The sequence below is a fragment of the Copadichromis virginalis genome, linkage group LG10, assembly GCF_057382275.1.
Source record: "Copadichromis virginalis isolate Kocher_CV1m ecotype Utaka linkage group LG10, C_Virginalis_male_GT1.1, whole genome shotgun sequence".
Taxonomy (NCBI): Eukaryota; Metazoa; Chordata; class Actinopteri; order Cichliformes; family Cichlidae; genus Copadichromis; species Copadichromis virginalis.
The window spans coordinates 20,145,519-20,169,214 of record NC_140627.1 but is presented as its reverse complement, the minus strand read 5'-3'; the positions used below and the strand labels follow the sequence as shown (position 1 = coordinate 20,169,214).

At 42.2% G+C, this 23,696-nt stretch overlaps 3 protein-coding genes and 2 non-coding genes across 5 annotated transcripts; all 5 read left to right on the top strand.

Annotated features, from left to right (window-relative positions):
- The first annotated feature begins 49 nt into the window (after positions 1–49).
- On the top strand, positions 50–5,499 carry cct6a (chaperonin containing TCP1, subunit 6A (zeta 1)). The gene is made up of 13 exons (XM_085470520.1): positions 50–301; positions 908–971; positions 1,590–1,724; positions 1,838–2,011; positions 2,230–2,333; positions 2,420–2,690; positions 3,082–3,164; positions 3,420–3,516; positions 3,627–3,774; positions 4,418–4,551; positions 4,694–4,796; positions 4,958–5,030; positions 5,106–5,499. Exons 1-13 carry the CDS (start codon positions 165–167, stop codon positions 5,176–5,178), a joined length of 1,596 nt encoding a protein of 531 aa, XP_085326646.1. The 5' UTR covers positions 50–164; the 3' UTR covers positions 5,179–5,499.
- On the top strand, positions 2,865–3,000 carry LOC146700352 (small nucleolar RNA SNORA22). Its single transcript, XR_014922707.1, has one exon. It is a non-coding gene; the product is annotated as a small nucleolar RNA SNORA22 (small nucleolar RNA).
- LOC146700351 (small nucleolar RNA SNORA22) lies at positions 4,179–4,313 on the top strand. The gene has a single exon (XR_014922708.1). It is a non-coding gene; the product is annotated as a small nucleolar RNA SNORA22 (small nucleolar RNA).
- A 940-nt stretch (positions 5,500–6,439) lies between the features above and the next one.
- Positions 6,440–12,803, top strand: sumf2 (sulfatase modifying factor 2). Its single transcript, XM_085470519.1, has 9 exons — positions 6,440–6,650; positions 6,739–6,886; positions 6,967–7,081; positions 7,340–7,384; positions 7,877–8,027; positions 8,280–8,335; positions 9,284–9,368; positions 9,557–9,698; positions 9,796–12,803. Exons 1-9 carry the CDS (start codon positions 6,608–6,610, stop codon positions 9,896–9,898), a joined length of 888 nt encoding a protein of 295 aa, XP_085326645.1. The 5' UTR covers positions 6,440–6,607; the 3' UTR covers positions 9,899–12,803.
- Positions 12,804–14,637: 1,834 nt separating this feature from the next.
- Positions 14,638–23,696, top strand: bicdl2l (bicaudal-D-related protein 2-like). Its single transcript, XM_085470518.1, has 7 exons — positions 14,638–14,726; positions 14,871–15,406; positions 15,999–16,118; positions 16,211–16,369; positions 17,345–17,427; positions 17,561–17,681; positions 22,726–23,696. The coding sequence occupies exons 2-7, from the start codon at positions 14,879–14,881 to the stop codon at positions 23,077–23,079; spliced, it is 1,365 nt and encodes a 454-aa protein (XP_085326644.1). The 5' UTR covers positions 14,638–14,726; positions 14,871–14,878; the 3' UTR covers positions 23,080–23,696.

The window sequence follows — 23,696 nt, the reverse complement described above, 5'->3', positions numbered from 1 at the left end:
AATGCGGAATGTCCCAGCGTCGGCGTGTCCCCTAAATGCAGCACGAGAACACGTGTTGGAGCCTTCTGGAAAGCGACTCCCCTTTCGAGAGCTTCCGAACCCGAGTAGCGTGGACTCCCTACCGGCGATACTTTTTACTTGTACTTCGCTGGTTGTGCTGCGCTATGGCTGCCGTAAAAGCTCTAAACCCCAAAGCAGAGGTGGCCAGAGCCCAGGCCGCCCTGGCTGTTAACATTAGTGCCGCCCGGGGGCTGCAGGATGTGCTGAGAAGCAACCTGGGACCGAAGGGGACCATGAAAATGTGAGTGCCGCCGGAGCTCTTTGTGCAGCACGCGTGATATGCTAACTCGCTAACGTTAGCAGCAATTCACCGGTTTAGCATTGCAGCCGATAGCGGTATGTCGCCACCAAAGTCTTTGTGCCTGAAAAGTAGAAACCATCCACTCTTTATTACAGAGTACCTGTCCAAAACACACTTAAAATAAATTGAGGCCTGCCATCGCTAAACGGTTAGCGGATTTTCCCGGCACTCGTTGCCCTGCCCAGTCATCGTCATGATCCGCTCTGACAGCCATAAAGCTAACGTTAGCATGCTAGCTTCAGTCGGTTAGCAGATCATGCCAGTTTACGTTAAAGTCGTAGTACTAAGTATAACGTGTCCACAAGTTTAGCCTTAACGCTAACTAAAGATACTGATGAGCGACTGAATAACTCAGTTACAGGTAGAGATTTGTTTGGGGATTTGTAGATGATGTGAGGAAATGGATAAATAAAAGCTAACAGCCATAATCTGCGAGTTCTTCAGCAGGCAAACAATAATAGGGTGAAAGTTTGCATTATCATAATATAAGCCGCTAGTAGGTAGGTTAACAAATATTAACCCTCTTCTGTCTCTGTGGATCTGCAGGCTGGTGTCTGGTGCAGGAGACATAAAGTTGACCAAAGATGGCAACGTCCTGCTACACGAGATGGTAAGGGACACGATGAGCTGTAAAATGAGGATCTTCTGTCAGTGATGTCATATTAGTACTGTATTGCCTATTTCACAGAGTGACCACACCCTAAATGTTTGTATATGTCTCTTAAGCCTTTGTTCTCACAAACAATGAGTTTAACAGCAGCATGTTATCTGACTGAGCTTTAAATATCTGGATAGATGTGCTTTAGGGTTTGAACTTGATGGCACTTTTTCCACATTTGTCACAGTGCACATTAATAATTTGACAATAATTCGTTAACCATTACAACGTACCTAAATTCTAAAAAATATATTGAACGCAGAAGTCTTTACCAGCTGACCGGGCCACACAACCTGCTATCCTCCTAATGCCATCCCAAGTACAGATTAATGGGAGGGTATCCGGTGTAAAATCTGTGCCTATTAAACTTGTAGATCTGTCTGTCCCTTTGGGAAACAAGGGAGCAACTGGAAATACCTTTTTTAGCACTTCAAAGCAAACTTAGTACCTTGTAATGCAACTGAGGATTCATAATAATTAATAATGGATCAGTAGGTTTAGCACTGCTGCCATGAATTACCCATGAATGAGGATTTTCATAAAATTTTTCCCAACCTGTTTCCCTTTCAGCAAATTCAGCACCCTACAGCATCGCTGATTGCCAAGGTTGCCACTGCACAGGATGACATCACAGGAGATGGTACCACCTCCAACGTCCTCATCATTGGTGAACTGCTGAAGCAGGCTGACCTTTACATTTCAGAGGTACAAGATAGTTCACAGTGTGTGTTTGTATTTGGCATGTCAGTCTCTCTAGTGAATGAATTGTTGAGGTATCTTTTTTTTAACCACAACTCCATTTTAATGGTTTGTTGCAGGGTCTTCATCCAAGAATCATTGCCGAGGGCTTTGAGGCAGCAAAAGAGAAATCTTTGGCTGTTCTTGAGGAAGTAAAGGTGACTCGGGAAATGGATAGAGAGACCCTCATTAACGTCGCACGCACCTCCCTCAGAACCAAGGTCCACGCAGAGCTGGCAGACCTGCTCACTGAGGTGAGACATGAGGGAATCGAGCACAAAGCAGATGTTAGATGTTTTTACCTTATAGCCAATTAGTTAGTTTACTTTGACATTTCAAAGTTGCCACAGACCTAAGGGCTTACTTATTCTTGAACCTTTATGGCAGTCTGTAGCTTGTTGTAAGTGCACTTCTCTATTCTCTAATCTTAGCTGTCGCTCATTTAGCTTGTGATCACCTTGTCTGTTTGCAGGCTGTAGTAGATGCTGTGCTCGCCATCGCTAAACCCAATGAACCCACTGACTTGTATATGGTGGAAATCATGGAGATGAAGCACAAGACCGACTGTGATACACAGTAAGTGTAAATACAGAGGTGGAGAGGGGAATAAGACAAGACTGTGCTTAACTGTGAATTCTAAATGCTGATCTGTTATTTCTTAGGCTGATCAGAGGTCTGGTGTTGGACCACGGCGCCCGGCACCCAGACATGAAGAAGAGGGTGGAGGATGCTTACATACTGACGTGCAACGTCTCTTTGGAGTACGAGAAGACCGAGGTCAACTCTGGCTTCTTCTACAAGAGCGCTGATGAGAGGGAGAAGCTCGTGGCTGCAGAAAGGAAGTTCATCGAGGACCGCGTGCAGAAGATTATCGCCTTGAAAAACAAAGTGTGTCCCAATGGGGACAAGGGCTTTGTCGTCATTAACCAGAAGGTATGCTAGAAAATGCGGATGTTAACATAGTTCAAAGGCTAAAGTTTAAAAAAAAAGAATTGTCAAACTCAGTTCAGTCTGGCTTGTACTACTAAAGATACAGGCTCGTAATTTGACTTTGTGTTTTCATATGAACACTAAGCCTTTTGAGACTGGCCCAGCCAATCTGGCTGCATGCACAGCGAACACCCAAGGATGCTATCATGGCTCCCCCTGGTTTTTGTGTCTGTGCTACAGTAACTCTGATCTGTACCTCTGCATTAGGAGAGTCTCTTCCTCCCCTACATGTATTCAGCGGATCAGGATAATCTTTACATCGCTTAGATTTACCGAACTATTTAGTGTAAACTGCAGTCTCAAGCATGTCTTCTTATTTTGTGTGTGTGTTTAGGGTATTGACCCATTCTCCCTGGACGCCCTAGCCAAAGAGGGCATTGTTGGGTTGCGGAGGGCAAAGAGGAGGAACATGGAGAGGTGAGAAAAATATTTTTCAGTGTTATAAATGTTGGTGGTGTTTTATAGTTGAGATGAGCAAAACATTACATTACTTAGATAAAAGTTCATAGAAGATTTTTGAATTGTTTGATTTAACATGCTGAGATGAGCTCATGCTTTATGTTTTGAAATTGGCACAGACACACCCATACAGGTGCTTTACACTACCAGCCGGTGTCAGTCAGTCATATATTAAGAAGCTGAATTACACTCAGTGTGTCGTTCCTGTGACAGGCTCACCCTCGCTTGCGGTGGCATCGCCATGAACTCAGTTGATGACCTCACACCTGAATGCTTGGGACATGCTGGCCTGGTTTATGAACACACACTGGTGAGACTTTTTTTGGGGGGGGGTCTATTTTTTACCTTTCAGTCCACAAAACTGTGAAATTTAAACTTTTTAAAATTAAAATGATATTAATGCTGCAACCTTGCTTGCAGGGAGAGGAGAAGTACACGTTCATCGAGAAGTGTGGAAACCCTCGCTCAGTTACCCTGCTGGTGAAGGGACCCAACAAACACACCCTCACACAGATCAAAGATGCCGTAAGGGACGGTCTGCGGGCAGTAAAGAACGCTATTGAAGATGGTAAGAGCTGAACATTTCCTCTATGCTTATTTTACTTTTTAAAATCCTTTTACTAAAAAATTATTAACATAAACTTTTGTTGATGATGAATTTCTGCAGTTTTGTTCTATCTGAATTAATCCTACTGGATGCTCTGCTTGACCATTAGTATGGCTTATAAAATGCTACCTTTTTAAACAGATTAACACTTTTTTTTTAATGTCTGTGTGCAGACAAATCAGTGTTTTTAGAATTCTTTAAGCAGAAATTCATTCATGAAACAACACTCTGAAGTCCTTTAAGGCTTTTTCCAAATATTGTGTGGACAAACTGTAGATCAAAATATCCATTTTCTCTTTATGTTGATAACAAGCTGAAATTGAAGGTGGTTAATTTGTCCTTAAGGAAAACAGAACAGGTCTCATTTGCACAGCGAACACCCAGGGATGCTAGTGTGGCTCTCCCTGGTCTCAGTGTCTGTGCTACAATGACTCTGATCTTATCCTCTGCATTAGGAGAGTTTAGTCTCTCCTACATGTATTCAGCTGATCAGAACAAACTCCACTAATTGTTTTAAATATTAGAGCTGTTCCCTCCCCGAGTGGGTTAATTTATATGACACATTTGTTTGCTTTCCTAAATATCTTTATTTTTCTGTCTTCAGGTAGTGTAGTCTCCGGTGCAGGTGCCTTTGAAGTTGCTGTGGCAGACGCTCTGGTAAAACACAAGCCCAATGTGAAAGGCAGAGCCCAGCTGGGAGTCCAGGCATTTGCAGATGCTCTCCTAGTCATCCCTAAGGTAAAGAATAATTCATTTTCTGTCATTTTTATTAACCGAAACCTGGTTTGTTTCTTGCTGCACCATTATTTGTCACCTTCTTATAGTCCATCCTGTATCAAAATTTACTGATGTTTTTAAAATGCCATCTTTCTGTTCTTAGGTTCTGGCCCAGAACTCTGGCTACGACCCACAGGAGACCCTGCTGAAGCTGCAGACAGAGTACAAAGAGTCTGGCCAGCTAGTTGGAGTAGACCTCAGCACAGGTGAGAACCACAGCAGCGATCAGTCAATCCTGAAGTGATTGCATTTTAAAGTTTAGAGTAAAACTCTATAATTGTTGTATTTAGCTATGTGAAGTTATTAAACAGTAACAATTTGGCAGAATTTAAACCTTTTTTTTTTATTCTAACCTTTTGCTTTGCAGGAGAACCAATGGTGGCAGGAGAAGCAGGCGTATGGGATAATTACAGTGTCAAGAAACAGCTTCTTCACTCATGGTGAGACGAAGGAATGTTTTAAATTACCCCGATGTATCGCCCACATGGGTCACTAACACGGGTCTCTGTTCACAGCACGGTGATCGCAAGCAACATCTTGTTGGTGGATGAGATCATGCGAGCTGGAATGTCTTCTCTCAAAGGTTAAAGTCACCTAAAGAAGCTGCAGCTGTTATACTCACAGGGATAGTTGTTTACCTAAAGGTTCAGTCAACGTGTTCCCGCTGTAGGCACTCTGAAGCACCCCCAGTCTGATGGACAGCCCGCTGTAAACATCCACGGCATCCATCGCAGCGCCTGTCAGACATCATTGTCATGCTAGTCATGAGGTTCTTTTTGTTTTCCATGGATTTGTCATCGCCTCCCTCTAAAATGATTGGTTTATTTATGAGATTTTGTTAAAAGCACTGACCTCTGCCTCAGTTTTGTTTCTACCCATTAAAGGTTTTCCTGGCTCCGTAAAAATGTGGTTCTTTGTCGTTGAAGAATTAATCAGTCAAACATATAAAAGTTAACATCTGTGTTTTTTCTGCTCTGAGTCCATGAATGCTTTGGAAGCTCATCAGGAAAAATGTGATCTGTAATGCACAACCAGTGTTGGACCGGAGCATAAGAAATTAAGCAGGTCATCAGTCTCCATCTCCTCTTATCTCTCCCCTTAGCATCCTTCCTGTCACACTGATCCTCTGCATGTGTCCTTTGTGTGCTTCCTCTTGCACTTTTCTACTGTTGTAAATAAGCTCTAGTTTCTAAAGAGTTTTCACGACACACCAAATCAAAACGCAAACACTTCTGAACTTTCTGTATTCACCTGCCTTTTGACATCAAAATGAAGGCTTCACAATAAATGCATCCCAGCAAAAGACCCCAATGAGTAAAACGTCATTGCTCACAAACATTGGGAGATCCCTGAGTTCTTGTAACATTAAAAAAAGTCTATATAATTAAGACATTTTAATTAAAAAGTAAATATGCTTAATAAAGCAGCAGTTCTCAAATTCACATTAAAAAATAGCAAATATCAGATATGTTAGTGGTTCAGTATAACAGAAGTCAAGTGGACAGTGCAGCGCATTAAAAGTGGTGTAATGTGTACTTGGGGTGTTGGGCTGAAATAGCCTATTAACACCAGAGAGCAGATGTACTTGAGAATTGAGAAAGGGTTACACAGATGTGCTGCATGGGAGTAAAACATAACCTGTAACTGTAATTGAGAAGCTGAATCAGTCAGATAGGGTTGAGTACGATTTATATTACACCAGCGCAGAGCATCGGTGTTTACGTCTTACTCGAAATATTTTCCAATGTAATACTCTTCCTGTTATTATTATTATTATTAACAATATTAATATTATTCTCAATATTATTAAACTACAAAGCTTTGAGAAAGAGGAAGTATCGCGTGAATTTGAAAAAACGGACGGAACCAATTTTGAGGTGCAACGGTGAAATCTGTCCGATAGAAACGACTAAAAAATGAAATTGAACTTTGAGAAGTTCTCCATTTGAACGTGGTTAAACGTTTAACGTGTATATTTTTGTTTAGACGTGGTTTCAAACCAGTTTTAGCAAAGACGATGGTATTCTGGATGTTTGCTGTGTTTTTACTGACAGGGGCCGGTAAGAGGACTCTTTCTTTCATTTCTGAATTTAACAAAAACATTAACACTTAAATAAATACCCATCGAGGCATGTTTGTTCCTGGCAGCCGCGGAGGAAATGGTGAACATCCCGGGAGGAAAGATGTCAATGGGAACCAGTGCACCCGATGGGAGAGACGGAGAGTCTCCCACCAAGGAGGTCGAGCTTCAGCCTTTTGAAATAGACAGACACCCCGTCACAAACGCCGATTTCAGGTAAATAAGATCTACATTGAAATGAATTAAGGCAGAACTAATGCACTGAAGTCGGTGACTTGTTCATTTATTTGCCACAGAGACTTTGTGAGAGCCCAGAAGTACAAAACTGAAGCCGAGACGTTTGGCTGGAGTTTCGTGTTTCAGGACTTCGTGTCAGAAGAGCTGAAGAGCAAAGTCACTCAGAGAATTGAGGTGCCGAGTTATTTTTCTCTGATTAATAGATCAGATTACCAGCTAGATTACTTATTTCACAATTTTAAGCATACATCTCAGATATGAAGATTTGCTGTTTTTATATGTCTAACGTTAGTGTTGTTCATAATAATTAATGAAACAATTTGTAGGCATCTCAGCATTTAAAGAGATTCTCCACAATAAATAAAATATATAATGTAGAGCTTCTTACTGTTGTAAACAGCTTCTGACCTATTTCCTCATCTTTTCCATCAGTCTGCTCCGTGGTGGCTGCCTATAGAGCGTGTGTTTTGGAGACAGGTGAGTTGCACATTGTGAGTTTGTTCCTATGTTTTTGACAGTTTTTGTTTACACTCACTTATAACATTTTATTAGGTAAACCATGCGAGTACTGAGTCAGACCCCTATTCCTTAAGCACTGCTGAATTCTTTGTGGCACAGATACAAGAAGGTGCTGGAAACATTCCTAGATACTTCGGTCCATGTTGACAGGACAGCATCACACAGCCGCTGCAGATCATCAGCTGCACATCCACAATGCAACTCTTCTGTTGCGTCCACATCCCAAATGTGCTTTATCGTAAATCGACACTTATCAAACCAAACCGCATTTTTCCAGTCTTCTGTTGTCTAACTTTTGCTTTGTTGAGCCCGACCAAATTGTAGTCTCAGTTTCAGTATTCAGAGGTGTTTTTCTTTACACATTTGTTGTAACGAGTGGTTGGTAGAATTATTGTTGCCTTCCTGCCATGCCTACTTTTTTGCCACGCACGTTGACCCTCTACTGTTCAGCCTTCAGGGCCTGGTTCGGGGATTCGAGATCGTCTGGACTTTCCAGTGGTTCAGGTGAGCTGGAATGACGCCCAGGCCTTCTGCAGCTGGAAAAGCAAGAGACTGCCCACGGAGGAGGAGTGGGAGTGGGCTGCACGTGGGGGGCTGCAAGGTATAATGTTTACTGCTATTATAGTCGAGTTTTTGACTTTCACTTCCAGCTGACAACATTTAAGTCACACACAGTGATGTTTCTGCTCAGCAGCTCCTTTGTTATTGTCTCGACAGAGGAACCCAAAACTGCTTTTATGTTTCAGATTCTTTGTGAAAAATCAGGAAACTAGTTTGAATAATGGACTTTTTCACAAAACTGAAATATAATTTTATTGTTCATCTAATCTCTTTCCTGGCTGTTATGCTGCAGGTCGGACCTACCCATGGGGAAACAAGTTCCAGGCCAACAGAACCAACCTGTGGCAGGTCAGGATGTTGCAGTCATGGTTAGGTCATCATTAGGTCATTAGTATTGTTCTCATGGGAGGCTCTGATTAGGTTTTCACTAATGCTTCTTTAGCCACTGACATTATGTTTTTGTCTTTGTTATTAAGTAAATATATATTGTATATCTGAATACAGAAAAAACCCTCTGTGTTTATGTAAAACAATGTTTTACACTCGCATGTTTTGTTACTGAGGAACAAAACATGCGACTATATTTTAAATTTGTATGGATCCAGAGTTGGGGAGATTAATTTTTGTTGCTAAGACAAGACCAGTGTTGGTCAAGCTTCTTGAAAATAGTAATTAGTTACTAATTACTGATTACTTCTCCAAGAAAGTAATCCCGTTAACTTTACTGATTACTTCTTTTCAAAAGTAGTTAGTTACTTTATTACTTAAGTTACTTTAAAAAACATGATACACAACTTGAATACGTTACAAATACGTTATAAAGCTGTATAGGATCCGGGGGCTTCTCTGTGAATTCAACATTCCTGTGGCAGCTTGCCAGGTGCTTGCTCAGATTTAAAGTTAAAGTTTTTGCAGTAGAAAGACGTTTTCTTCCCACGCAAAGAGTACTGTGGACGCCACATGGTCGTACTCAGTACTCAGCTGCAGTCCATGTTATCTGTTGTTGATTGACACACGTCTGTTGCTGCCACGGACGTCGCACGCTCGTACGTCATTGTCATAAGACACTCTCACAAACAAAATAATGGTTTAGTAACGCAGTAATGTAGCCTGCTTACGGGTAAGTAGCAGTAATCTAATTACTTTACTCTTTACTTGAAAAAAGTAATCGGATTACGCTTTACTGCCCATCTGTGACTAAGACTCATGTAATTCTTCACTTACTGTATTGTGAGTCTGGACAAACATGGATTTAAAGTGTGGTATTGTGGTAATTCTAGCTTTCGTGTATTTTAGGGATCTTTCCCAGATGGAGACACTGCAGAGGATGGATACCACGGCATCTCTCCTGTTACAGCATACCCTCCCCAGAATAGCTATGGTAATCTTGTTTTAACACACATGTTATCAGCATGATGAAAGAGCTGATTGGTAGCTAAGATGTTTAAGAGGAATATTAACTGTGCATTAAGACTTTACATTTGTGTTTTGAGCTTTTGGAAACATTTGATTTTTCTTCTCACATTTTATGTTGTGAACATTAACACATAATGACAAATCTTCCTCCAGGACTGTATGACATGATGGGAAATACATGGGAGTGGACATCCACACGCTTTTCAGCAGCGAGGCCGATGTACGTGCTGCGCGGTGCCTCCTGGATCGACACAGTGGACGGTTCAGCTAATCACAAGGCTCGAATCACAACCAGGTGAGTTTCTGAGGTAAAAAAACAAAAACACAAGATAACGTATGTTCAGACCCACCGATTTAATCTTGAGTAAGGCTTACAACTGTGCATCCTGCAGGATGGGCAACACTCCCGACTCTGCTTCTGACAACCTTGGATTCAGATGTGCTGCCAGTGATGGACAGAAGGGCAGGAAGAAAAAAGAAAAAGCAGAACTATAGCCTATAGGACAGCAGTGTGGATTTGAGCCAGCAGTGAACAGCCTTTAATAATAAATGTGACAAGATGGAAGCAAAGGACTAAATAAAAATGAGGAAGAAATTCACATTAACCGTGAAGCTAACTATATTTCTCCTGTGGAGAATTTCATAAAGAATAAAGGAAATCTACCATTATGAAACATTTAATAAAAAATACTTTTTAAAATGATGAAAAAAATAATTTATTGCTATTTTCCAAGAACTTTCTGTTTACCTGTAACAGTAACATCATGCCAGATGCTAAATGATTACACCATGCATTTGCTACTTCGCCTTTAGAGGTCGCCACAGGAGATAAATCTGCCTCCATCTCACCCTATCCCTCACATCTCTCTAAATCTATGAATCTCCCGTCTGGTCTTCCTCTTTTCTTCCTGCCTGGCACCTCCATCTTCAACATTCTTTGTCCAATATATCCACTATTCCTCTTCTGTAAATGTCCAAGCTTGTTATCCTTGCCTCTCAAACCTTTGGCTCCCAAGACACTCAACCTGAGCTCTGATGTACACATTTCTAATCTTGTCAATTCTGGACACTTCCAACATCAATCTAAAATTCTTCAGCTCTCTCAAAACTACTTCCTTCTTTCTAGGCTGGACTGTTGAAATTCCTCGTTTTGCAACCTTGCAGTGTGAGTACTGCGAGATCATGTTTCTCCCCCGTTAGCTTCTCTTCAGTGGATCCCTGTGAATTCCTGAATTTATTCCACATTTATTCTCAAAAGACCTCATTGTACTATATAATCCCCACGGAGCACTGCTGTTTGTGCTCCCTCTGTGCCCCTCTTTTCTCTTTCTCCTCACTGGTCACAGCACATGGCTGCCCATCCCGGAGCTGTTTCTGCTGCATAGTGCAGGCTTAACTAAAGAGACTTGGTTACATGCCTCTGAACATATCCAGTGAAATGAACAAGTGGGGCACTCTTTGCCAGCATTGGTAGTCTTCCTTCCATGTGGTGGGATGTGTCTTTTGTTGAGCATTTCTATGTGACTGGGTAGTAAATTGGTCCGTTTGTTCAGTCTAGGCTTCTCTAATCCTGTCCTTGGCTTTCTGTTTACTTTCCCATAGTGAGGGTCTGACTGATTGGGCTCATTCTGCTAAACAGACCAGAAATGTTTTGAAAAACTCCACTTTGGTTAAATACAGTAACAGTATAAAGCCATGACCTCTGACTTTGTGATGAAGTGTCTTAGCCCTGACCAAAGAATCAGTTTGAGTCCTGGTTATTCTAATAATCTAATGATATAAAATGGACAAACTGTTATCAAACAGCTTGTGCAGAGGTTGTTTTAAGCTGCATTTCTTGAGGAGGAGAGCAAAGTTAGAGGCAGATGTTAGGATGTCTTGTTACCAAATTCTGAATGACTTTGCAGAAAGTTTTTTTTTTTTAAATCTTCCTGGTTAAGAACAGGCTAAATGTCTGTATTAATACCAAAGACCTGGGAGGTCCTTGATTCATTCAGTTGAGGAAAAACAAAAGGTGCTGTACAGTCTGGTATTTGTGCTCCACAAGGCTCCACCCCCTTTATTGAACCTTACCAAAACAGTGAGAATAACTCCAAAATACAGAACAGAGTTAAATGTGTTTCTTTGCTTACTGACTTTCTTTCTGATTGGAACATAATTACACAAGACAAAAATTAAACGCGCAACACTGCTGACATTTTAAAATTGTTTCACTGGAAATACAACAGGGACCGCCCTGCAAATGAATGCATATGAATAGCCTCACATTGTCACAGACCACCTTCACAGGTATTGTCTGACGATGCAGCTTCTTGGAATGCGTTATAATGTGAAGCAATTGTGCACAAATATTTCTGGAGCATGGTGAAGTTTTATTGAATATTTTTGCTTTGATATCAGAACGCAAAGTCATGGGATTATTTCATATACATTAAATACATAATATTAAAAAAATAGAATTGAAAAATCTAAATCTGACATATGTATCAGGGCTCAGGAGGACTTCATTAATAAACGTGGTGACAAAACTTGTTACATCAGTTACAAACAGCAGAAAGCATTCAAAACTTAGTAAATAGCTCTAATTTTCTAAAGCTCAATGAGGATAAAACTGAGATCCTCCTTATTGGCACCAAATCCAACCTTTTGAAGTTGAACCATTTCTCACTCACTATTGATAACTCCACAGTTTTCCCTTCTCCTCGGGTTAAGAGCCTTGGTGTCATCCTAGACAGTTCACTTTCCTATAAATCTCACATCTATAATCTCACCCGTTCTGCCTATTTCCATCTGCCCAACATAAACAGATTACGTCCTTCTCATTCCACCCAGTTTCCATCCATTCTTGTCCACAGTCTCGTTACATCCCGTATTGACTACTGCAATTCTCATTTGCATGGTCTCCCCCATAAACCCTCCATAAGCTTCAACTGTTTCAGGACTCTGCTGCTCGCATTATCACCAGAACCCCCTCCTACCAGCACATCACCCCTTTTCTTCAGGAACTTCACAGGCTCCCAGTAAAATTCCGGATAATATTCAAACTTCTTCTGCTCACCTTCAAGGCCATTCATAACCTTGCACCTCCTTACCTGTCTGACCTGTTAAGCACTATCTCTTCTGCCCACTCACTTCAATCTTCTTCTTCTATCCAGCTCGCTGTGCCCTCTTTCCGCCTCAGCACCATGGGAAGCAGAGCTTTTAGCTGCTCTGCTCCCAGGCTGTGGAACTCTTTACCCCCAGTTTAAATCTCAACTCAAAACCCATCTGCTCAAATGTGCATTTTCACTGTGAACCCACTGTTTGTTCATTTTATCTTGTGTCTTGAAAGGCAACTTCATAATTAAAATTTATTATTATTATTATTATTATTGAATAATAATAAGCTGTTCTTAATTCTTTACTCTTTTTGTTTCTGTTTGTGAGAATTAAGCCACATAAAGAGTTAATTAGAAAGCTTTAAATGTGCTGAGGTGCTTTTGATCTGGAGATCAAAAATGCTAAGCTAAGATAACCAATAGCTAGCTGCAACAGGCTCATAGACGTGACTATATGCAGATGGCCTTACAGCTTCTACAGGAAGCAAGTGGATAAGCAGCAGCCAGGTGCTGCTTATCAAATTTACTCGATTAACTAAGTAGGTGTGTGTTAGCTTAATGCTACAATCTTCTTAGGAGTAGATTTCCTAGCAAATTGACCACAAGGTCAGACAATGCAATACTCCGAGATGATACGCAAAAGCAAAGTGCGCTCATCTCAGACTCTACAGGCCTCAGTTAGCATGTTAAATGTTAAGTCCAAGACAGTACAATAAGAAAAATACTGAGCATACATGGCCTGTTTGGAAGGGTTTCCAACCAAATAGAAGATGGGAACACAGCTTAGGTTTGCATTGTTGCATATGAACAAAAGGAAAAATGTCCTTTGAACAGACAAGGTGAAACTGGAGATATGTGACGTAATGGACAAACGCAGCACATTAGCAGAAACATCTAGTAAAAGCTGTCAAGCACAGTGGAGGAGGGGTGATGGTTTGGGCTTGTTTTGCAGCCACAGGCCTAGTCCTCTATATACCAAAGATTCAAATGTGAAGCCGTCCATCCAACAGCTCAAGCTAGGTTGTACGGTCATGCAACAGGACATTGATCCCAAACACAGCAACAAATCTACACCAGAATGACTGAAAAAGAAAGGAGGAAATGTTGAAGCACATGATTGAAATGCTGTGCATAATGAAATGCCCACAAACCTCAATGAACTGAAACAACATTAGTAAAAAAGTGAGCCAAAATTCCTCCACATCGTTCTACAGGATTGTAGATAATAGGGTGTATTTAGTTTCTAGCGTGACTGAATGCAGTCCTGTGAAAACTTTCTGTGTCAGATATATCTGATTAAAACTCTGAGGCATAAATAAAGTTAAACAACATTTGTTCAGATAGGTATGTGCCTCAGTCTGTCATTCTACTGACTTTGATTAGCCACAATAAAGTAGTTGTATACTGCAAAAAAAGAAAAAAGGTAATTAAGGCAAATTACAAGATTAATTGTGGCACTGACGGGTAAAAAAGCAGAAGCACCTCAAAACAGTGAAATAGAGATGTCTGATTCCATATTTAAGAGAATTTGTTTTAAAAAAAAAAGTGGGCCTATCTAGCTGAATATTTAATTTAGAGGCGACCTACTTCTTGCTCAAAACAGCCTTGGCTTAGTGGGAAAAACACAATCAAGAACCACTTCCTTGCTGCATCTTGGTGAATCGCATAACCATGTGAACTGTAATGGAAACAGCTTTTTTTAAATGCACATAACTGATGATGATCATTTTTTTCCTTCAGTCACTTACTGATTCATCTTTGCACAGGCATGTGGGAGGTTTGTCACAGAATCCGTTTTACCTCAGATATCAGGAATGACTCTAACTGGTGTTTTCCCCAAAGTCTTTCAGTACCAAAAATAAATCAGGGACTTATCAGAAGTGTGATTTTTCACAAGCAAACATTCACTTCCGCTGATGCTGTTGTGTAATTTATTTTCACCTCTGTTTACTGGCCTACTCCTAGTAGCTATGTTCTATGTATGTGTGACTTTCTTGATAAAGGAAGAGTTTAAATAAAGTTTCATGCGTCAGGTTTGAATAACTAGATTGTATCAGAAGCCCTCCTCCCATTTGTCTCCCTGCTGCTGTGGTATGTTTGCACGTCATGTTTTTGTAGCGGCAGAAAAAGGAGGAAGAAAGCTCAGACGGGCCACTTGAAGCCACAGCCTCCGCTGACATCACATCGTGTCATATCATGCCCCAGTGAAGACGCACACAGTTCAGGTAAAACAAGTTTAATGACATTCTATTTGTCATCCTCACTCCACCTTGTTTTATGGACTTCCTCTTGCTTTCCTGAGTTTGTTTTTACCTGGCGCTGTCTGCAGATGGTTTAACTGAGCCCACTTCTGCCTGTGACTTCCACAGAGCCGGCCATGGATTTCAGTCAGCCTTTTTCAGTCCTCAATGAGAAGCTGAGACCTCGAGTCACCACCAGCGAGCAACTCTACTCCTCTCTGAACAGGTTGGAGGACAGACAGCTGGGCTCGCTCAGGAACAAATATACTTATTACCGAGCAATGGTTTTGCCAAGAGAACCTGAACCAAATGCCACAACAAAGACAGACGATCCAGAAGAGTCTGTAGACGAGACAGAGAAAGATTACTCTAAAGGAAACACTGCCAGTCTGCTGGCTGGTAAAAACACATGCCTCATTAACGAATTGAATTTGAACGATATCAGCGAAGATGAGCTGGGTGACGACGAAAGCACCTCACAGTCTGACGAGAAAGACAGCGTGGGTGAGGTGGCCTCAGAGGAAGCAAGGGACTCTGAAGGGTCAGGATCCAATGAAAACACAAACTCTTTCCAGAGGAACTACCTAGACGGGACCCTACCAGACCTGCTAAACAGTGGCAAGCCGCTCAGCAGACGCAGAACACTGGGACACTACTCAGACACGGTAACGCCAAGATAGTCTTTTTAATATTCACGTGTGTAAAAACCACAAATATTTTAAAGCACCAGCGCTTGAACTGAGATCTGTTTGAAGAGGATTGTCAAACATGAAACCTGTAAAACAGGGAGGAGGCTGATTGAACTGTTGCTTAGCAGTGTATCAAAGGGTACAAACACACAAAGCGCACAGAGTCCTGCCATGCAAACATAATGAAGTAGAATAAAAACACGTTTGATGCTCTGCTGTCAGAGTGCAGTAAACCTCAGTTTCCAGTGACAATGAATGATTTTGGACACATGTTAACAGCACTTATTAGTCCTATATCTCTGATATCTGTGTGTACGCACACTTCCAGGATTGCATTCATGTGTGAAGACGTGAACGTCATCAAACAGTTTAGTGTTGGATGACCTCTCAACTAGTATGACTGGATTTTTATCTGTTGTTTCACTCGAGATTGTAGATTAGCAGTTTCTGTTCAGATTGTGTAAAAAATGTCATGAAGTAGGAGCTTTTGAGTGCAGGCTTTGATTTACTTTCACAGCAAGAGAAACTAAACATTTTCTGATGGGATATTAAATTATGGTGTTTGTAGCTTAAAGAAGTACGGCGAGAAGTGGAGCTGTCCCGCAGACGAAGTATCAAGCTGAAGGCCCAGGTGGACAAACTGCAGGAAAACAGAGAAGGAGAGGGCTGGAGTCAACACAAAGATCGGGTACAGTTTACCACAACACAGTACTATGGTATACATCCGCAGAGCTCTGGAGGTTTAAAAAAAAATTTCTTTTCCGTTGATTTTTATTCCAGGTCACAGAGGAAGTTTTGTCTATTCTGAGGCTGCTGCACCCGCTGACAGAGCCAGAGTCCAGCCAGATCGAGCCGTCCGATGGGGAAAACCGCCTGGACGCCGCTCTGGGCCAGCTGCAGAACGTGGCCCGCAAACTGGCAATCAGCCACACCAAACAGGTCAGAGTAAATAAAGCTCGTCAGCACTTCTATTTCTCTGACGTCTTTGTTTGAGCTGGTTTCAGTGGACACGTTACTCAGACGAGTGTTTTTATGCTAGCAGAAGGTCAAAGGTGACAAATGATTGAAATGGAAATTTTAGTTTCAGTGAGCAAAATTATTAGTTGATCCCTCGCTGAATTCGTTAGTCAAATCAATTTATAACGTTTATGTAATGTGTGTTTTTTGGGATGCTTCTCTGTCTTTCACCATTAAAATGAAATTACTATAAAAATTAGTGATTGCTCATGTCTTTGTACGTGAGCAAACTAAAAAATTCAGCAAGATATCAAATATTTATTTGCTCCATTGTATAACCTTAAACATTAGTGATTATATAGTCTTTAGACCACTGGGCACTCCTGGTATTAACGTGACTTCAAAAGAAGCATTAATACATTTTTGTAGTGCTTTTGTTGGTTTTTGGCTAACAATGGGCCTTTTGGGGAGTCAGTAAACAGGAAATTATAGAGTAAAGGCAAAATTGTGTATTATACTTAAGAAAATGGGCCACAGTAAATAAAACAAACATCCTAACACGAGTAATTTTTCTTTGACTCTGGCTAACACCACAAAAATCCTCTAAGCATTAGCCCCGAGGCTTGTACACAGATACTAACGCTCACGCTGAGGGCATCTCTGTCTCCTCCTGATGAAACATCGTCATTGTTTGCCTCAGAAAAAAACATCATTAATTCCTCCACCCATGTGCTAAGCTCAGGTATGCAGTCGAACAAGTTTACAAGTAACACCATCAGCAAGTCTTTCTGGAGTTTGCTTTGTGAGATGTTTACAGAAACTTTCAAGGTGTGGAACTAAGGTAGAGGCCAGATTTCAGCTGATAAGAGAGACTAAAGTTAGTGAGATTAAATGTGGAAAATGTTAGGTAATGGAAAGAAAGATAACGCTGCCATGTTTGCCTGTTTGTCCATCCAGGAGTCCAAACCTGGAGGAAAGGTGGCAGAAGACAGTGCAATTCTCCAGCAGGCGCTGCGGGACAGAGATGAGGCCATAGAAAAGTGAGCACATACACAGTCACACTCCTCTAAAGAGCAAAATAATCGAAATGTAAGAGGGGGGAAAAAAGAGGGAAGCTGACTGTACTGCATCTATTTTTGTGGAGTGTGTCATTCTTTCTGTTCCTCTGTGCAGGAAAAAGGCGATGGAGGCCGAGCTGCTGCGGAGTAAGACGGAGATGATGACGCTGAACAACCACCTGCTGGAAGCTGCACAGAAACGTCTGGAACTGTCGCTGGAGCTCGAGGCCTGGAAGGTAAACCTGAGATGAGTTTAATGTTTAACAGAGACAACACAAGGGTGTGCTTCTCTGGGCAAACACTCAACCGAGATCTATAATCTGAGCACACTGGGCTTTACTGAGGAAAAGAGAGCTGGTGGGAAGGTGTAAACATAAGACACTCAAAGGAGTGGGGGAAAGTAGGACACACGCACGCACACATACTTTCACAACCTGGTTTCGTGTTCAGCCAATAAAAACACACACCAGACTGCAATTAAAACTCTCTTGTATTGAATTCAGCACGCCATCACGTGCAGGCGTTAATGCCAGCGGCTGTTCTGGCACTTTGGCTTATGGCCCACATCTTCATCTTCCGAGCACCCGACTGCTACAGCGTTAAACTGAAATGACACGGTATGCTCTTTAATGTTGAGAGCAGCAGCATCTGTTTCAGGTGTACCTGAAACCTCAAGTCATTTCACGTAAACTGCATGAAAGATGGAAGACTTATGTTTGCATAGTTTAGAAGAAAAAGTGTGGTTTTAATGCATCACACATCTGTGAGTAATTGAAACAAAACATCAAAACCTTACTGTCACTGTCAGTGTTCATCTCACTCCGATGCATCTCAGGATAGGATGTGAATCTCATTTAAGTGTGTTTCTGGCTTTCTGTAAAATATCAAAAGCCTACCCATTCATTATATCTTAGATTTCTTTGTGTTTAGACCTTCGTTAGCGCCATTTTCCTAGAATTTCTTAATTGTTGGCTTTTATTTGTGTAGTTTTAGTGATCCTTTTATCTGTATGTCTTTATGCAGTCTGCTAAGTCACACAGTGGGACTCCACTGTTTATGTTGGGTTAATCCTAAGGACCATACAGTAAATGTTTTTAATGTTACAACCTTTTTACAAGATAAAGATGAACGTGGAATCAACGCTGGTATAAAAATACTGTCATCCCTTAAAGCCTTTATGCACTGAATGAGCTGTTAAAAACAACAACACACACACCGAACACGTTGCGATTTTGTGAAAAATTCGTCCTCAAAAGATGCACTTTGAAAAAACAGAGGTCAACATCAGGCAATGTGGAGCTGGTCTTGATGTTTCTAAACAAGAAAAGGAAGAGCTGTGGTGCTGAAAGTGGATCGCAGCTGCTTTCGTACATATTTCAGGATGTCAGTGTGGCAGTTTGAGCTTTGTTGGCAGAGTTGGGATCAAATAATTTCAGGGAGCTCATTTACTTGGAGCTGTCTAGCTGTGTGTCTGAGGTAAAATATTCTATATAATCTATATTCCTTATTGGTGCGCGTTTTGAGGTGCACTCGTAGCCAAATCCAATGGTCTGATTGGTCAGATCTGTTTCATCCCTGTGGGAAAAACAATTGGAAAATTAAATTTATGACAAAAATAAAAAAATGCCACAAAACTGCCGATGTGAATGGCTGCTGTAAGAGAAGTGTCCAAAAAATATTTTTACACACAAATTTTGCACATTCGCTGTTTAAGGAGAAATTATCGGGAAGAACTCAACATGATGTTTGGTGATTAGACTTTGACGACCCCTCATAACAGAGTATAGTGGTATCTGTGTTTTAAAAAAAATGAAATAAAGTTTGAATGATAGAATGACACGAGCAGCTCGGAGAAAGATAAATGATTGGACTAGAGCGATGATGTCAGCATTGAGTTTTACAGTGTGGGAAAGAGGAAATATTGTAAAGCGTAGACTTGTAGCCAAAAACCCAGGAAAGCAGGCAGACGAGTGATTATAGACCTGTCTTGTTGAACTTACGCATCACAGTAGAAGACATTTCTGCTGAAGTGACTCGTGACTTAACTTGTTACACCTGAAATCCTACTTGGAGTCGACCTTGAAGCTCTGAGGTGTTTCTGTCATAGTTCAGGCCTGCTTATGCAACAAAATGACTGGGTTTGCATCAGAAGTTAGTGAGGGTGGTCTCTGCTTATGCAGCCACCCTTAAAAAACCCCCGAAATATTCAAATGGTCCTCAAATCACATACATACATACATATATATATATATATATATAAAAACACCCAGCACGCCCCTGCGGGCGGTTTATCCTTCAAGCTCGGGTCCTCTACCAGAGGCCTGGGAGCTTGAGGGTCCTGCGCAGTATCTTAGCTGTTCCCAGGACTGCGCTCTTCTGGACAGAGATCTCCGATGTTATTCCCGGGATCTGCTGGAGCCACTCGCCTAGCTTGGGAGTCACCGCACCTAGTGCTCCGATTACCACGGGGACCACCGTTACCTTCACCCTCCACATCCTCTCGAGCTCTTCTCTGAGCCCTTGGTATTTCTCCAGCTTCTCGTGTTCCTTCTTCCTGATATTGCTGTCATTCGGAACCGCTACATCGATCACTACGGCTGTCTTCTTCTGTTTGTCTACCACCACTATGTCCGGTTGGTTAGCCACCACCATTTTGTCCGTCTGTATCTGGAAGTCCCACAGGATCTTAGCTCGGTCATTCTCCACCACCCTTGGGGGCATCTCCCATTTTGACCTCGGGACTTCTAGGTTATACTCGGCACAGATGTTCCTGTACACTATGCCGGCCACTTGGTTATGGCGTTCCATGTATGCCTTGCCTGCTAGCATCTTGCACCCTGCTGTTATGTGCTGGATTGTCTCTGGGGCATCTTTACACAGCCTGCACCTGGGGTCTTGCCTGGTGTGATAGACCCCAGCCTCTATGGATCTTGTGCTCAGAGCTTGTTCTTGTGCTGCCATGATTAGTGCCTCTGTGCTGTCTTTCAGTCCAGCTTTGTCCAGCCACTGGTAGGATTTCTGGATATCAGCCACCTCCTCTATCTGCCGGTGGTACATACCGTGCAGGGCTCTGTCCTTCCATGATGGTTCCTCGTCTCCCTCCTCTTTCTTGGGTTTCTGCTGCCTGAGGTATTCACTGAGCACTCGGTCAGTTGGGGCCATCTTCCCAATGTATTCTTGGATGTTCGTTGTCTCATCCTGGACTGTGGTGCTGACACTCACCAGTCCCCGGCCCCCTTCCTTCCGCTTAGCGTACAGCCTCAGGGTGCTGGACTTGGGGTGAAACCCTCCATGCATGGTAAGGAGCTTTCTTGTCTTTATGTCAGTGGCTTCTATCTCCTCCTTTGGCCAGCCTATTACCCCAGCAGGGTACCTGATCACGGGCAGGGCGTACGTGTTGATGGCCCGGATCTTGTTCTTACCATTCAGCTGACTCCTCAGGACTTGCCTGACCCTCTGCAGGTACTTGGTGGTTGCAGCTTTTCTAGCGGCCTCTTCATGGTTCCCATTCGCCTGCGGGATCCCCAAGTACTTGTAACTGTCCTCTATGTCTGCAATGTTGCCTTCTGGTAGTTCAATCCCCTCAGTTCTGACTACCTTCCCTCTCTTTGTTACCATCCGACTACACTTCTCCAGTCCGAACGACATTCCAATGTCATTGCTGTATAGCCTGGTAGTGTGGATCAGTGAATCGATGTCTCGTTCACTCTTGGCATACAGCTTGATGTCATCCATGTACAGGAGGTGGCTGACAACTGCTCCGTTCCGTAGTCGGTATCCGTAGCCAGTCTTGTTAATGATCTCACTGAGGGGGTTCAGGCCTATGCAGAACAGCAGTGGGGACAGAGCATCTCCTTGGTAGATCCCGCACTTGATGGTGACTTGTGCTATGGGCTTGGAGTTGGCCTCTAGTGTTGTACGCCACATCCCCATTGAGTTCCTGATGAAGGCTCTTAGGGTCCCATTGATCTTGTACAATTCTAGGCATTCCAGTATCCAGCTGTGGGGCATTGAGTCATAGGCCTTCTTGTAATCAATCCAGGCAGTGCATTCCAGTAGCATTCCAACAACGCCCTGTTTTCGTCCCTTGCCCACCGATGCCTTCTTGTTCCAGTAGCCCACTTTTCGTCAGGGTGCCCTGGTTCCTCAACACCTGACGCGGACCTTGTTGATCCGGGCGACGTCCGAGCCGGCATGCCTTCATATTTATCTGTCTCGCTCATGTCTGCGGTAGGCTTGCTTAGCATAGGGGGGTCTAGCCTTAGGACCCTTACTGGATACAGACGCCCCAGGCAGGAATCGAACTTGCGATCCTCTGTTCCAAAGGCGTGTAGTCTAACCACTACGCTATCCAGCTGTTAGTGTCGGTACATACATACATACATACATACATATATATATATATACATATATATATATATATATATATATATATATATATATATATATATATATATATATATATATACATACATACATACATTAAACTCCAAGATAGTTTGCACCTGTGGGACAAATTCAAGTGTTATTGAGTTCCTGACCAGATATGCCGCCTTTGGTTTGGTCATCTTTGGACTCAACGCTAATACAATATTCAGATTGGTCTAATAGTCATTACGGATAAGGTAAGGTCAAAGAGCAACCATCACTAAAGCTGATGGTTGCTCAGAACCGGACTTCCTTGGAGGAATCTAAAAAGCAATAACAGCAACTCTGGGGGTGATCCAGGGGTGGATAAAGGCCAAATTTAATGTAGTTATGTTTCTTGCTTTATTAGACAGATTCACAGTACGCATGCATTATGTGTGAGCACTTATTAGTGGGGTAATTGTGATATAAAAACATGAAAAGTCCTGAATCTGTCTCTATGGCCTTCCCTTAATGCATTTCTGTACAGCCTCTTATTCAGTCAGTATACATGCATCGCTCTGAAAGCAGCTGCAGAAAAGGCATGTGTGACACAGATGTCACACTCTAATGTTATAAAACTGGTCAATCAGCATATTTTCTCACTTGTTTCCTACCTTTGCTTAGAGACCAGTCTGTAGATGTGCTTGAATGATTCTAATATGACCACAGCTGTGAATGTCAGAGTGAACTGCCTCTATGTGTTAGCACTGTGTCACACTAGCGACTTGTCCTGTGTCTACTTTGCCTGCCACTGTTATAACAGCTGGGATAGGCCAGTCTCTCCATGATCCTTATATGGGTACGCAGAAGAAAAGGGATGGATGTGCTGTAACGATGTGCTGACATTGTTTTTTCCTTGACTTACCTCAGGAGGACTTTCAGCTGATCCTCCAACAGCAGGTGAAGAGTCAGCAGCAGGCAGAGCAGAACCAGAAGAAGCCCTCTCGCATGGGCATCCTGAGGAGGACGAACAGAGCACCCATGCAGCGGCCGACCACCTTCCCTGTGGCTGGAGCCGCCACCCCCGCAAACAGCTCAAACCAAAGCCCCACCTCCAAGTCTGCAGCATCTGCTGCTCTGGCTCCCAAAACGCCCCCTACCATTGGCAGAAGTAGCAACTGGAGGGACAAGCTCAGGATGGGCAAGAGCAGTCGTCAAGGAGACCAGGATTTAGCGAGAGGAAGGGAAGAAGACGATGGCTTTCAGGTCGTATCGCTCGACTGAAGTAGTGATGACTTCGAATGACTTCAAACACTCGTTCTGCTGCAAAACTTTGATGTGTAGCTCTTTAGAATTCCTCCACAATGAAAAACACGCTGCTTTTCGTTGCCCTTTAAGCCTCACTGCGCCGTTTGAAACTAAAAGACTGTTTTCACATTGATCTCCTTCTCTGCTCTTACTTAAAGTCTTAGTTGTTTGGACAGGATGATGTGACAGCTTGTCAGGAAGGCAGCCATAAACAGCTGAAACAAGTGTGATGCGAAAACGCTCCAGAGAACTGGGTCTGGAGTGAATAAAGGGACATCTCTGTTACACTTCTGCAAAGAACAATAATATTGCATATTGCAAATTCTGTTTAAGGAGTTTTTATAAAGTCACTGAACTTTTTCTGTGCAAGAACCATCATGTATTTTTTTTTTAAATATCTCAACATACCTGGAGGAGATGTTTCAATATTCTTGGGAAACATATTTTGGATCTTGAATCTAGTGCAATTTAAGTATGAAACATAATATGAAGACATGTAATTATTAAATACTGTTAATCTTATTCAGTTTTACAAATGCTGTTGTTGTAAATTAATTAAAATCCTATTCAGTTCTTATGCTGTATAAAAAGCA

Bases quoted from the DNA above. Each gene is read 5' to 3' on its own strand.
- cct6a (XM_085470520.1), top strand. From the start codon at position 165: ATGGCTGCCGTAAAAGCTCTAAACCCCAAAGCAGAGGTGGCCAGAGCC. The intron at 4,552-4,693 runs GTAAAGAATAAT...TTCTGTTCTTAG, and splicing joins CTCTCCTAGTCATCCCTAAG to GTTCTGGCCCAGAACTCTGG. The intron at 4,797-4,957 runs GTGAGAACCACA...TTTGCTTTGCAG, and splicing joins TGGAGTAGACCTCAGCACAG to GAGAACCAATGGTGGCAGGA.
- sumf2 (XM_085470519.1), top strand. From the start codon at position 6,608: ATGGTATTCTGGATGTTTGCTGTGTTTTTACTGACAGGGGCCG. The intron at 6,887-6,966 runs GTAAATAAGATC...TATTTGCCACAG, and splicing joins GTCACAAACGCCGATTTCAG to AGACTTTGTGAGAGCCCAGA. The intron at 7,082-7,339 runs GTGCCGAGTTAT...CTTTTCCATCAG, and splicing joins AAGTCACTCAGAGAATTGAG to TCTGCTCCGTGGTGGCTGCC.
- bicdl2l (XM_085470518.1), top strand. From the start codon at position 14,879: ATGGATTTCAGTCAGCCTTTTTCAGTCCTCAATGAGAAGCTGAGACCT. The intron at 15,407-15,998 runs GTAACGCCAAGA...TGGTGTTTGTAG, and splicing joins TGGGACACTACTCAGACACG to CTTAAAGAAGTACGGCGAGA. The intron at 17,682-22,725 runs GTAAACCTGAGA...GACTTACCTCAG, and splicing joins TGGAGCTCGAGGCCTGGAAG to GAGGACTTTCAGCTGATCCT.